Source organism: Ricinus communis, chromosome 5, assembly GCF_019578655.1.
Source record: "Ricinus communis isolate WT05 ecotype wild-type chromosome 5, ASM1957865v1, whole genome shotgun sequence".
NCBI classification, from domain to species: Eukaryota; Viridiplantae; Streptophyta; class Magnoliopsida; order Malpighiales; family Euphorbiaceae; genus Ricinus; species Ricinus communis.
In genome coordinates this window covers 23,862,191-23,876,783 of record NC_063260.1, presented here as the reverse complement: position 1 = coordinate 23,876,783, position 14,593 = coordinate 23,862,191, and the positions used below count along the sequence as shown (strand labels likewise).

At 32.5% G+C, this 14,593-nt stretch overlaps 2 protein-coding genes across 2 annotated transcripts; both read left to right on the top strand.

The window, feature by feature from the left end:
* The first annotated feature begins 4,599 nt into the window (after positions 1 to 4,599).
* Positions 4,600 to 8,894, top strand: LOC8271789 (lysine histidine transporter 1). The gene is made up of 8 exons (XM_025156372.2): positions 4,600 to 4,756; positions 6,525 to 6,682; positions 6,797 to 7,180; positions 7,401 to 7,794; positions 7,880 to 7,985; positions 8,114 to 8,205; positions 8,315 to 8,383; positions 8,505 to 8,894. The coding sequence occupies exons 1-8, from the start codon at positions 4,715 to 4,717 to the stop codon at positions 8,601 to 8,603; spliced, it is 1,344 nt and encodes a 447-aa protein (XP_025012140.2). The 5' UTR covers positions 4,600 to 4,714; the 3' UTR covers positions 8,604 to 8,894.
* A 216-nt stretch (positions 8,895 to 9,110) lies between these two features.
* Positions 9,111 to 13,937, top strand: LOC8271788 (lysine histidine transporter 1). The gene is made up of 8 exons (XM_002509521.4): positions 9,111 to 11,024; positions 11,418 to 11,566; positions 11,857 to 12,240; positions 12,355 to 12,748; positions 12,834 to 12,939; positions 13,030 to 13,121; positions 13,249 to 13,317; positions 13,405 to 13,937. Exons 1-8 carry the CDS (start codon positions 10,989 to 10,991, stop codon positions 13,501 to 13,503), a joined length of 1,329 nt encoding a protein of 442 aa, XP_002509567.2. The 5' UTR covers positions 9,111 to 10,988; the 3' UTR covers positions 13,504 to 13,937.
* The last annotated feature ends 656 nt before the right edge of the window (positions 13,938 to 14,593 follow it).

Genomic DNA, 14,593 nt, shown 5'->3' with positions numbered 1-14,593 from the left:
TCTTCAAATTACTTACGTGAATTATTACCATCAGCTTAATTCTATCCGTTTTAAAAAGTTATGAACACAGTTATTTTCTTTTTTAATTTTTTTAACAAAGAGACATATAAAGACTTCTGAATGTTTACAACTTTTAATAGTAATGACTAAACATTTAAGATAATCAATATTTGAATATAAAGCTATTAAACTTGTAATTTTAGTGATCAAATCTTCTTCCTAAAAAAGTTTTCAACAATTAGCAATTACAAATCGGAGGCTAATTCTCAAGCTGTTGAGGGTACCAAATATTAAAATTAAATAAGAGCTCAAAATATCAACACTACGTCGGCTCAAAATTGGTAATCTCAGCCATAAACTGGTTACTTGCACAAATTATCAGCTACAAGGTGCAGGGAAGGTGGGACATGCACATATTGGGCCGCAGCCATGAGTATTGGTTTCACACGTTTGGCCAGCACAATTTATCCTCACATTTTCAAAAGGATGATGTGTAACTTTCATGGCACACAGTGTTGACTACAATTTCTAAGTCTTTGTGCTACTTTAATTTGGGCAGATTTTTCCACATAAATGTTAGAATATCAATCCTATGGATTGTTTGCTTAATTTTTCCTTTTTTCTTAAGATTAGGATTTTTTGAGAGAAAATGAAAGAAATAATGGGTGGGTGGAAGTGGAATTTGAATGCCCACTTGAAGGTCAAATGAGTGCCTATATTCAAACATTTTGAGTCCCACACTCTTATGTGTATTATTAATCAACGAATAGTAATAATAATAATAAAAATCTCATTCGTTTGTGTTAGAAAAGAAACAATAAGGATAATTATAGTTGACCGTACATATTATGGGTTGTACTTAAAAAGAAAAAGGATGGAAGTTGAGAGATTCTTGGTAAAGGAAGTGAGATTCCTTTTGATCCACTTAGATTAGAGTCAACGTTATTATGTTATTGCCAATTGTCCTCCAAATCAATTCCCCCTTCCCCTTTTAAGCAGAGCTAAAACAATACTTGACACACAAACCTGCATATCTCATTACGTCATTTGTTGGACCAATCGGAATTTCACTCTCAATTAGTAAACAAATTTCTTGTTAATTACAAGTAAACGCCCACGAGTTTAGATTTTTTGTAGTTTTCTATATATTATTAATTTGTTGCTCTATAAGAAAAATTAGGCACTTAAAAATGGTCGACTACGTAGCATTACTCTGATTCATATTCAAGCAATCAGTGTGAACATTTTTTCTCATATAATTAAAGAGTCGTTGTCATGGCAGAATATTGGGGATTTTCTTTTATTTTCTTTTCTTCTTTTCTCGGCTGTTTGAGAAAAATAAGTAGCATTTTAATTTTTATATGCATACCCCTTGTTTTCATCCAAATACATTAAATTGTTCGTGTTGACTAATGGGCATAGGAAATATTTAAAATCAAATTTTTTTACTTAATATTTAATTAAATTTATTATTGTAATTAGATACGATTGTCACTTAAGAAAATAAAAAAATATATATAAAAGTATAGCTGAATAAAAAACTGAAAAATGTTAGGGTTACAAAACATACAAAAATGACCGCAATTTTTATTTTGCTTCAGTGCATATGAACTATTATTAATTTTAATCGTAAACATTGCATATATAAAGAATTAAAAATAAAATAACATAAAAAATAAGAGATGAATCTTAAGATAGCTAAATATTTAATAATGTAATTTTTAATCATATGACTAGTTAAATTCTATGATACACAAAAGATATTCATTTTAATATATGAATTTATAAATTAAACTTTTAATATAATTAAGCAAAAATAAAATAAAAAATACTAATCTGAATAGTATGTAATCATAAAACTTGTTAATAAATTGAAATAACTTTTTTAAGCATATTTTTTGAAAGTTTTTAAAATAAAGTTACAAATTACTGTAATGTTATTCCACAAGTTATGCATTCTTGTTGATCTTATTTGAAGATGGAGATAATGATAAAATCGAAAATGAATATATGAATGACAAAATGGTGATTTATTTTAGAATAGTTGTAGTGATAAATAATGATTTTTCAATTATCAAAAGGGTAATCATGAGACACCAAATTAGCACAATATAAAATTGGCAATTAATATGGTTTTAAAAATAAAAATAAAAATATAAGAATATTTATTTCATAAAAGTTAAGACTAAAAAATTCATTGCAATCCAAAGAAATGCCTTTAGAATCATAAAAGATCTCAAATAAGGAGAGAGAAAGCCTTGCTTTCATATATATATATATATTTATAGATATAGATTTCTTGCATTCTCCTTTATCACTTATTCTTTAATTTTATTTAAAAATAGAGATAAAAATAAAATTGAAAATGAAGATGGAGATGGAAACTATAAAATTTATATTAGAATGGTTGTGATGATAAATGATGACTTTTCAATTATCAAAAGGGAGATTATCATACATGAAATTAGCCTAAAGAAAATCACAAGACACAAAATTAGGATAATATAAAATTAAGGGTTATTAATAACATATATAATTAATAGAGGAGATGAGAATAGTTATATTAATATTAATTGACAATTAATATGGTTTTAAAGATGAAAGAAAAAAATAAAAATTATTTTTTTATAAAAATTAATATTAACAGCTTACTACAATTCAAAGAAATGCCTTAAAATTTATTAAAAAAATCAAGTGAAGAGACAAAAAAATAAAAGATAAAATATTATTTTAATATATACATAGATATAAGAAAAAATAAGAAATGATTAAGAATGAAATAAAAAGATTGCTTCTTCTATAGGAAAAAAAGTTCAAAACCCGTATGTTATTTTCACGCAACATTGTTCCATTTAGAAAATAAAAGGTTGCACTATTGTCATATACCAATAATTAGAAAATAGAAAATTGAAACTGAGTATAAAAAACACACATTTTTGAATTAGCCTTTACATCTGCTTATTATTTCAATAATTGAATTTGTTTAAATTGTTATCCAATGGCTTTATTTCCAAAGTGAGAATAGATAGTTGTTTACCAATAACTTACAAAAAAGGAAAAGAAAAGAAAACAATCATGATGAAGTGAGAACAAGTGATATGAAATGTCTAAAAATTTAAAAGGAGAAAGCAATCACATAAAAAAAATTTAAAAGGAAAAAAAAAGTCACTCATATAAAACAAAATATTTGTTTTAAAAGCATCACTTGAGATGAGGATTTATTCTTTTTTTTCTTACCAAAAATTATGGCATGTTATGGTATTAATAAAAAGTCATTAAAATTATAATTAACTGTAGTACGACATATATGTGTCAAATGAGATATCTACAACAATGGTGGACGTGTAATACGATATTCTCTTAAAGATAATAATGATATTATTAAATTATTAAATAAATTATAAATAATATTTATATTAAAATATATGGTAAAAATATTAATATATTAAATGATTATATAAATAAATTCTAATTTTTAAATAAAAATAAATATTTTATTTATAAGTCTTTATGATATTTTTATTGAATAAAATACATATTCATTAAACTTATATCACATATCATAAAAATTAATTTATGCATTATGGAAAGTAATGTTATAAAATAATTTTTATGAGAATTAATGGTAGACATTAACTTGATTTTAATAGCTTAAATTAATTATAATAAATAAAAAAGTATAATTTAAATGTAATTTAATAATTTATCAGTGCATGTAATGCTCTTTCAAAGTGTAACACAATTAAAATCTTCAGAATTTAGAGAATTAATTTATATAAATTGCTAAACAAGAAAGAGAAAATTTGTGTAAAATACATGAGAAATATTGGGAAAAAGAAAATAGCCTCCAATAAAATCATCAGAAAATTAGTAAATACACAAAAATGGATACAGGCTGATGCTTAAAAGCAAATGGCAATAAAATGAGAACGTTTTAGAATTTTGATGGTTAATTTGTGAACCCAACTTTGGGATAATAGTGAAAGGCAGGAGAGTAGCAATAAGTAAGGTCGGTTATAGAGCTGGCAAATACTACTGAGGATCTTATGTTATTAATTATCACATTAATTCGCACTAACCACTCTACAATTTCATGCCTTTTTGAAACAAGATAATGGCTGGTCTATTTTTTAATTATAGACAATTATCTGTATTATTTTAAATAATTTATTAATTTTATACGTTATTAAAGATTGTTAATATAATTTTTTAATTTAAATTACTAGTAAATTTATATATTACTTTTAAATTTAACAACCTATCAATCCTTGGTATAATTTTAGTGGAAAATTCGTGCAATAAGTTAGAACATTTTGTTACAAAAATTATAATAATACTATTATTGCTATTAATTGAAAGAATTAATTTGCAATAATTAGCTGTAGCCTACATTAAAATTGCCGGCTAGTGGGATTGGGCATTACAATTTACAACGACGAAAATTCTTGGCAGCAAGCGAGAACCTTCAAAAAGGCTCCGTATATTGTGTGTTTTTCTTTTCTCTTTTTTCCTTACTTGACTCGGTTTTTTTGTCCCTGCACAAGACTTTGTTGAGTCAAACAAAAAAAGGAAATATCAGTCTCTCTCTCCCTGTCATTAAGAGTTGGCTTCTTTATAAATACATATGTCAGCTCTTCAATATTGTAACAACGTTCGATTTTTCACCTTTTATTTCTCTTCTGTCTGCAAATTCTTGGCTCTGTGAAGAGAAGCAATGGGTACTCAGGCTGATCAAGATTATGCCCATAAACACCTTGTAAGTTTCCTTTTTCCACTTTCTTTGGTAGATAGTGCGCTTTTCCTATTGGCTTTTTTCTTTTCCTTTTCTGCAAGAAAACAAAAGGCAAAAAGTTATAACTAAGGATTTAACTTTTCCAAAAGGGTTGGAGATTTGTCTTTTAATTCTTTAACTTTTATGAGTCGTTGTGTTTGTGATGATTTCCTTTGTTCATTACCTACCGAGTTTTATGATATTATTTCTTTTTCAGTGGTTATTACGGGTTCCCTTAGACATGTATAAGAAAATAAAATTTCTTATTTGGGGAAATGGCCAATCTGTTTGTTTCTTCGTAAAACGAAGAGAAGAGGACCGCCCAAAGATTGAAACTCTTTTTGGCTTTTCTTTAGCAGTATGGTACTTTCACCTCTATGAGTTGAGACACTCGAGCTCATCAGAAAAAGGATTCAGAATATACATAACATTTATCAAACAATTTGTGTCCCCAGACAATATCTGCAACTGCAATTTTCTTGTTTGAATTTACTACCCTTTTTTCGTAAATACAGTAATCTACTAATCTGCATATGTTTTTTAAACAGTAGAATTTATAATGACTTGTTTCAAACAACACAAAACGGCCACACAGTTCAACACAGTAGTAATCCTGAACTGTTGGGTCCTTTCAATTAAACGAGTTTAACCTTGTTATTACGGCACCTTTATTTTCAAAGTTTGATGATTTAGAAAGTATTTTGTTTTGACTTATGCGGTGGGTATCATGTTTTTCTCCAGTAAAGTTAAGGCCACACCCATTTTTTTTATTACGTGACACATGCCATGCCATGCCACGTATGTAATTAATTGGCTTCTCTTTCTTCCTTTATTTTTCTTTTTACTATTTGCAAATTACTATCAGATAGAGCTGAAGCATGAGATTATAAAAATAAACTCCTCTGGGTTGGACTCTTATTTATTTATTTGTTTTTTGTTCAAGGATACAACTTAGCAAGTTATATACAAGCTACCCCCAACTTTGCCAATTTTTGTGCCACTAATTTGGGTTCCACTTTCCTTCTTCTATATGCCGCTTTTAATCTTGCATGTGAATTGGTCAGAAGCGCCTTTTCTTTTTTTCTTTTTAATTATTGTTTGCAACTTGGAGAACATCCCTCTCATCAACGGTTGGATTTAAGGGTCAAATGGTTATTATATTTTTAAAATTTTGAAAGTCAAATTAATCCCACGTATAGATCTGTTGACAGGCCTTACTAAACTAAAGTATGGCAAATTGTCACGTACTTGAATAAAGTAAAGAGTGGCAAATTGCCATTAATTCCACACATACGAATTTATATTCTTTTATAATATTAAAATTTTAATTTAAATCCTTTTACAATAAAATCGATAAGATCCGGTCGAAATAGTTTAACTAAGACGAACAAGAGTAACTAACCAAAATAATAATTTGTGACTACCAAAAGTAAGTCAGTTGTGTTGAATATATTACTTACCAAGCTTTTCAAGATCACATCTAGTGAAGGTCTCAATAGAGTTATCACAAGGAGGAAGTTTCTGGTTGTTTTGTTTTCTTTTATCATAATCTTGTTATCAACCTGACATCTGGTATATATGTTAAATATCGAGGATAATAGAAGTCATTTTTGTGGGATTTTTCATTAAAACTTTTCTAGTTGTAGTTCAATGCAATAGCAACAAAACAATTATGGGATATTATCTTGTAATAATATTTGATGGGATGTATACATGGCTAATAATTTTGACAATGTGTTGTTATGAATCACAGGATCAAGAAACCCTAGCAAGGCAAAAGGCAATTGATGACTGGCTTCCTATCACTTCCTCGAGGAATGCAAAATGGTGGTACTCAGCTTTCCACAATGTCACTGCCATGGTCGGAGCTGGTGTTCTCAGTCTGCCTTATGCTATGTCTGAGCTTGGATGGTAGGTTTCATCTTATATACTTACAGGAGAAGTTTCAATAGATGCAACCTAAAATCGAACAGAAGAGGTCTCTCTAGAACTGTATTAATATGGCTTCTCTGTATCTAACTCCAGGGGTCCCGGTGTTGTTGTGTTGGTTATTTCATGGGTTATCACGTTATACACTCTATGGCAAATGGTAGAGATGCATGAAATGGTACCAGGAAAAAGATTTGATAGGTACCATGAGCTTGGACAACATGCCTTTGGTGAAAAGCTGGGTCTCTACATTGTGGTGCCTCAACAACTTATTGTTGAAGTTGGTGTATGTATTGTCTATATGGTTACCGGAGGCAAATCATTGAAGAAGTTCCATGATCTTGTATGCAGTACTTGCAAGCCAATCAAGCAAACTTACTTCATTATGATCTTTGCCTCTGTTCACTTCGTGCTCTCCCACCTTCCCAACCTCAATTCCATTTCTGGTGTCTCTTTGGCAGCTGCAGTCATGTCTTTGAGGTATTCCCTATTACATTTACATATTGGCATTGCAGTCTTTGCACCGAATTTTTGTTTCCTGGAGCACAAAATCAGATACTGAAGTAAATGAACAAACTTGGTGGAAAGAAACGAACATATTTTTCTTGGCTATAGGAGATACATTAGCATCTTAATAATATGTTTTTAGAAAGCAGGATATTGATGCTGATGTGGAATTGATGTTTATCTTGCCTTGTAGTTACTCTACCATTGCTTGGACAGCTTCTGTCCATAAGGGTGTCCAGCCAGATGTGCAATACGGCTACAAAGCTAAAAGCGCTGCAGGAACAGTCTTTAATTTTTTTAGTGCCTTGGGGGAAGTGGCTTTTGCCTATGCTGGACACAACGTAGTTTTGGAGATTCAAGCAACAATTCCATCGACACCTGAGAAGCCATCCAAAGGGCCTATGTGGAGGGGAGTCGTCGTTGCCTACATTGTTGTGGCTTTGTGCTACTTCCCTGTCGCTTTAATTGGCTATTGGATGTATGGCAATTCAGTCGAAGACAACATCCTCATCTCTTTGCAGAAGCCAGTTTGGCTTATTGCGATGGCTAACTTGTTTGTTGTGGTTCATGTTATTGGGAGTTACCAGGTTTGAATTAAATTTGTTTTCTAATTTTATCTTATATTCCTAAGAATTGCAGATTACTTAATATCTTCTTTTCTCCTGCATTCAGATTTATGCAATGCCGGTTTTTGACATGATGGAAACCGTACTGGTAAAGAAATTGAATTTCAAGCCAAGCATGATGCTTCGTTTTGTTGTGCGAAACATTTATGTCGGTAAGTAAATTCGACTTCATCAAGCTACTCTTATGCCACTGAAGGTTTTGATATCACTTCAAGTAGAGTTTTCGAACATAAGATTGGCACATCTAATTCACATCTTTGTTTTTTACTTTTAATTGCAGCATTCACAATGTTCGTTGGCATTACATTCCCTTTCTTTGGCGGACTACTAGGATTTTTTGGTGGATTTGCTTTTGCCCCAACCACCTACTTTGTAAGTCATACTCTATCTCAATTTCATTTACTGCAATTAAAATAAGATATTTCATTAGCTTAAAACAAGATTTTTAGTCAATGCTAAGTCTTGCTGCTTCATCCTTCAGCTCCCCTGCATCATGTGGCTGGTTATCTACAAGCCAAGGAAGTACAGCTTATCTTGGTGGACTAACTGGGTAAGTTTATCCAAGTTGTTTTACTCCAAACGGGTCCTTTTTATCTTTATCTTTTCTTTTCATTGAATATGTTACTTCAATCTAAGTTCAATTTCTCATATTTCCATTCATTAAATTGCAGATCTGCATTGTCATTGGTGTTCTCTTGATGATTGTATCTCCCATTGGAGCATTGAGGCAAATAATTCTTGATGCCAAAGACTACGAGTTCTACTCTTAATCAACCAATCAAATCAATGTGAAGTATATTGCTACAAATGATGACGATGATTATCGTGATTACGGACAAAGCTGACAGAATCCTTGCAGGCTGTTTCTGGAGCATGAATATCTTTCTTGCTTGTGACAACGGCCATAGGGGTTTCATAATAGGGCGCTTCTCTTTCTTTATTAAACTAATTGTGATGCGTATTCTGTGCCCTTCTTTTTCATCATTGTTTAGTTATATACATTTCCAATGTCAGTTCTTTTATAGTTAAACCAAGATAAATATATCATGTTTCTTCATAAATGTGCACATACATCAATATATGCTTCAGAAAAAGGTTTGTATACGAGAAGTTTTATAGTTTACTTTATACGGTGTTGCCCATGTGTTCAAATCTTATATCTGAGTTCTTCAGAGGGAAATTTTCTGCAGCATTTCAGCATCTGTAGCTGTAAATATTGTAGCTATAATGGGAGATACAAGAACAAAGATATATGCCTTAGACATTGTAGCTGTAGCTGCAGCTGATAAAGAAAAAAGAGTTGGGTTTCAAATTGTAAAGCAAAGCATGAATATCTAGCTGTACTGGTGCCTAATAGTATTGCAAGTATAGTATAAGCATACAGAATTCTGGTATTGCAAGTATAGTATAAGCATACAGAATTCTGGCTGTATCAAGAGTGGCATGCTTCTGCTTAAACATATTCTATATTTGTACAAATCCCTGAAAGCCTAGTAGTACTTAGGTTGTTTCCTCAAAACAGCTCCCTTTATAGCATTTTTCCTGAGAGAATTAGTGAGGACACGAATCCTGCTGCATTACATTGGAATTACAGGTCATTCTTTGATCACTACGCTGCGTAAATTATCATATTTCCGTTAAACAGACGCCAAGTAAAGTAAAGATACCGCAAACTGTTTATTTCAATAGAGAGTTGCCTAACTAATGCTTTTGTGAATTAGTTTAACCCCAATACTTGATTGTAGGCTTACATAATTTCGGTATCGCAAAATGAGAGATTCTTCTTGTAGGTATATTTAAAAATTTATTAGATTCCATATGATGCATGCAGTACGAATCTTTCAAACCTGCAAAAATTTCACTGAATAATCAAGTGAGATGTGAGATTAGATTCAGTGCCTGACAGTTGGGCTAGAAAAGGCAAAACTGTTTATTCTAATCATTGTCACCTAATTGTCATTAGCATGTCAAAATCAGGACGACACGAAATCAAATGGTATGCCAGAGGTTTTTAATAAGAGAGGAGAAGAAAAAGGACAAGGCACAGAATCTTGTCATCCGGTCATTCTATGACAAGAGATTCTTACCTAGTTTGTAACAGGATCAGCTTTTGATCTCCATTATAGGAGGCTTGTAATACCTGCCCCACATCTTTTTACTTGCTAAAGATTATGGACTGTATATAAACCCAAGTTAAGGTTACATAAAAACAAATATCTCATTCCATCTTTTCCTTAATTAAGCTTTCATTATAACCTGACTTCTGGAGACAACTCCAGTACCATTTGGCCATACTTGAAACATCTTGTTTGATCAGCTAGTCAATAGACTAGCTCATATACTTATGCCCTAGCAGGTTGCGACTTTTCTAAATATAAAAACCAATTAAGGAGAAGTTAATATTTCAGTTCTGAATTGTCATATATGGTTTCTAATTTTCTCGTTCTTGGTATTTGGCCCAATGTTTCTGGCAGAGGACAGGCAAAAAAAAGAAAAACTAGCAAATTCAGAATCATATCTCCCAGAAAAGGTAAAGAAATCTCCTTCCTGTGGTTGGTAGAAATGAATACTTACTATGATACATGTATTCCTGTACTGAAGAGAAATTCTTTTCCTTCTTTAGTACTGTCAGATGGTATCGCGGTTAGCTTTTGTGGTATCTTCTCCAAAAGCTTCATGCACCATATCAATTAGTAAATGTGTAAGCCAATAAAAGAATATTAGTATAAGCAAACAATATTTGCAAGCTGAAGAATGTATGTTAATTGTAAATGAGCTGGTGTATTCTTCTGAAAGATCAAGAGTTGAACATTTCCTCAGCAAATTAAATTAATAAGTAGCAGAAACGGTAAGTAGAAAAGATTATAGGTGGCATTTAGGCCTTTTATGCTAAATGGCAATTAAAAAAAGATTTCTTAATTAAGTAGCCGTTCATGTATTCTGCCCTTGCATATTATTCAATCAATATGAAAACGGATCCATCATAATTAATTCTATTCTATGTATTTTCTTATTTGTCATATAGCTAGTAGGCGGATATCTCTTTATGGTCATTGTCAATTACGATATTTCTTTGGTTCATTCCTTTTATATACTTATTCAAAAGTGTTCCATTTCTCATTTCTTCCAAGAAATTTTCAAAGTGCACCAGACTAATGGGTACTCAAGTTGAAAATCCTGACGTCTCCAGAGTAAGTTTACCGCTCTTTCTAGTTCTTTCTCATAGCACCAGCACAGGAATGAGCGATGTTCTGATCCAACTAACTAGATACTCATGAATGTATTAGACTTTTAGGATGATCTTTTCAGGGGCTTTGCTCATCCTCTAGGATCCTGTTATTCTTGTTGTTTTCAAAAATTTCTCTGTTAACCCAAGTTGATGTGGCCTAGACATCATAAAACTTAGGATGCTTAACCATGTTTGCTAGATGGTCCAGGGTTCCTCAGTCTCTGTTCTCAACTAATCAAAGAAAATACTACGGATTATGGAGATTTATCTTTCTATCAGAATTTCAACATCTAAAGAATACTTTTTTTTTTCTACGATTTTTATGATGAGAGATGTTTCGTTGTATCACTGACAGATAGATGAAAAGCAGAAGGCTATTGATGATTGGCTACCAATCACATCTTCAAGAAATGCGAAATGGTGGTACGCTGCTTTCCACAATGTTACCGCCATGGTTGGAGCTGGCGTTCTCAGCCTTCCATATGCAATGTCAAATCTTGGATGGTAATGTTTTATATTTATGTAAAGGAAATCAAGCCTGGTTGATTTCTGTTAGGTTCCTGTAAGTATTCAATTTGCTTCCACAATAACTTGATAGATATACTTGGGGATACCTGACAGAAGAACTTGTATAGCTTTCTCACTGTATGCAAATTGAATTTTGTTACTAAAAGAAATGATAAACATCAAATCTGTAATCTGAATTTAAATGTCACATCACTGAATTCAGGTGATTATAATCGATAGTTTTAACTACAGACTGAATTGTATCCCTTTTCAATCCATAATTACAGGGGTCCTGGCATCGTAATCCTGATCCTGTCATGGGTCATAACTTTATACACTCTATGGCAAATGGTTGAGATGCATGAGATGGTTCCTGGGAAACGTTTTGATCGATATCATGAGCTTGGTCAGCATGCCTTTGGTGAAAAACTTGGTCTTTACATAGTAGTACCTCAACAACTTATTTGTGAAGTAGGCGTAGATATAGTCTACATGGTTACTGGAGGAAAATCTCTGCAGAAGGTCCATGATATAGTTTGCAAAAACTGCAAACATATAAAAACAACATACTTTATCATGATTTTCGCCTCTGTTCATTTTGTACTTGCTCACCTCCCTAATTTCAACTCCATCTCCGGTGTATCTTTGGCTGCAGCAGTAATGTCTTTGAGGTGGGATATATATATATATATATGTATTATTTATCTAGTCTAACTGCTTTACCAAACAAAACGCAGAAGATGAACTCTAAAGCTGACTCTTGCAAATGATGGTCATTCATGCAGTTACTCTACCATAGCATGGGGAGCTTCTATTCATAAGGGTCGTCAGCCAGATATAGATTATGACTATAGAGCTTCAACAACTTCAGGAACAGTTTTCGACTTCTTTACTGCCTTAGGTGATGTAGCTTTTGCCTATGCTGGACACAATGTTGTGTTGGAAATTCAAGCAACAATCCCTTCTACACTGGAGAAACCATCCAAGGGACCAATGTGGAAAGGTGTAATTATTGCATATACAGTTGTAGCATTGTGCTACTTTCCAGTGGCTCTTGTTGGATACTACATGTTTGGCAACAAAGTTGAAGACAACATTCTTATTTCATTGGACAAACCAGCATGGCTTATTGTCGTGGCTAACATGTTCGTAGTCGTCCATGTTATCGGAAGCTATCAGGTATTAAATACGTTTTAGCTCATGTTTAGCAAGCTATTCGTCATAATAGATAGCTAACTTGAGGATTTTGTCTATGTTCCTCTAGTTATATGCAATGCCTGTTTTCGACATGTTAGAAACTCTGCTAGTAAAGAAGTTGAATTTCAAGCCTACTGCAACCCTTCGATTTGTCACGCGCAATATATATGTTGGTAAGTACATATGATTATGCAAGAAAATTATGATATAACTTAAATGTTGAGGACTCTGTTTGTATGAACTTGAGTCGATCTTGATTTCAGCATTCACAATGTTTGTTGCCATATGCTTTCCTTTCTTTGGCGGCCTTCTTGGATTCTTTGGAGGATTTGCTTTCGCCCCAACAACCTACTTTGTAAGCTTCATTGCTCCAATCTATTACATTGCAACAGACATAATTTCTTAGGATTTTAGTGTATTGGTCATCTTCAAACAATGATCTCATGACCATTAATAACAGAGTATTTTCTGCCGTTTTTCAGCTGCCTTGCATCATGTGGCTTGCCATCTATAAACCGAAGAAGTTCAGTTTGTCATGGTTAACCAACTGGGTACATTCATATTAAACTATGCCTAACTTTGCACGCGACATTTGCTATCATCTTCAATTATTTTGATTTTGCTTACTTTCTTTTCAGATTTGCATTATACTTGGCCTTTTGTTAATGATTTTATCGCCTATTGGAGGGTTAAGGAGCATCATACTCAAAGCCAAGGACTACAAATTCTTTTCCTGATCAATTCCTTTGCCCCAAGACCGAGTGATTTCTGTGAATGCAACAGTATGGAATTATGCCATACACGCACCAAAAAAATAAGAATCCCAGCAGTTATGCCAATGATGGGTTTTACGCAGAAATTATAGGTGATCGTATATTAGTAGGTTTATGTCCTTTTCTAGTATCCAGCAGTTTAATGGCAACACAGCTGCACTACCCTCTACAGTTCGGTTTGTTGTATTCTTTGTCTGTGTCGAGTAGATATTGGTAGTCTTGCTATATGATTTCATCTTTAAAATAGTGGAATTAAATCTTGATCTCCTACCGAGATCACCAACTTTATCCATTTCATCATAGAACAATACAAGACATTTCTGCTCTGTTCAAGTTACCAACTTTATTCTGCAGGGCTGAAAGAAATCAAGATAGAGTATTGGTGCTTTGTGGTTTTATCCGAGACATCAAGTTTTTGCAAGTGACCAACTCTTTTCCCCTGCTTTTGGTGCATGGGAACATTCTAAAGAGACATTCGAGTATTTGGGATTGTACTCATGATTCTCCTGCATTGCAAGTGAAGATACTCATGAGGCTCCCATAATTTGGAAGCCAAACCTACCAAACTTCACTATTCACTATCAGCTACCAACATAAACAATTCTCGACGTCTGATGTAACAACTAACAAAGAGAATTGAATGCCAAACATGGACATCTAAAAGAAGATATGGATTATAACTTCACGTACTAGAATTAACAACACAATTGACAAGGACAACATTAAATGTTTCAATTGTTACTGCTGAAGATTCGGTGGGCTCTAGAGCTCTATGATTACTTATTTAGTCATATTAAGATTTCCTACCGACCTAGACAGTTTCAGATATAAACACTCACTTTAATGCCATCAGGTAAAGTTCTATTGACAAATTCCTGTATCGAGTGGATAGTTTGTACAGAAAGTCAGACTCCACGGACAATTCTTGAATTGAGTGGCAGTTATTACCTGTTTTCATCAAAGTAAACCTCTGGCTCTGGTTGGCCAACCCCAACCAACCGCTTGTCAACATAACCCAGTAATAGTACTATCCTATTCATAGAATCACAGTTCT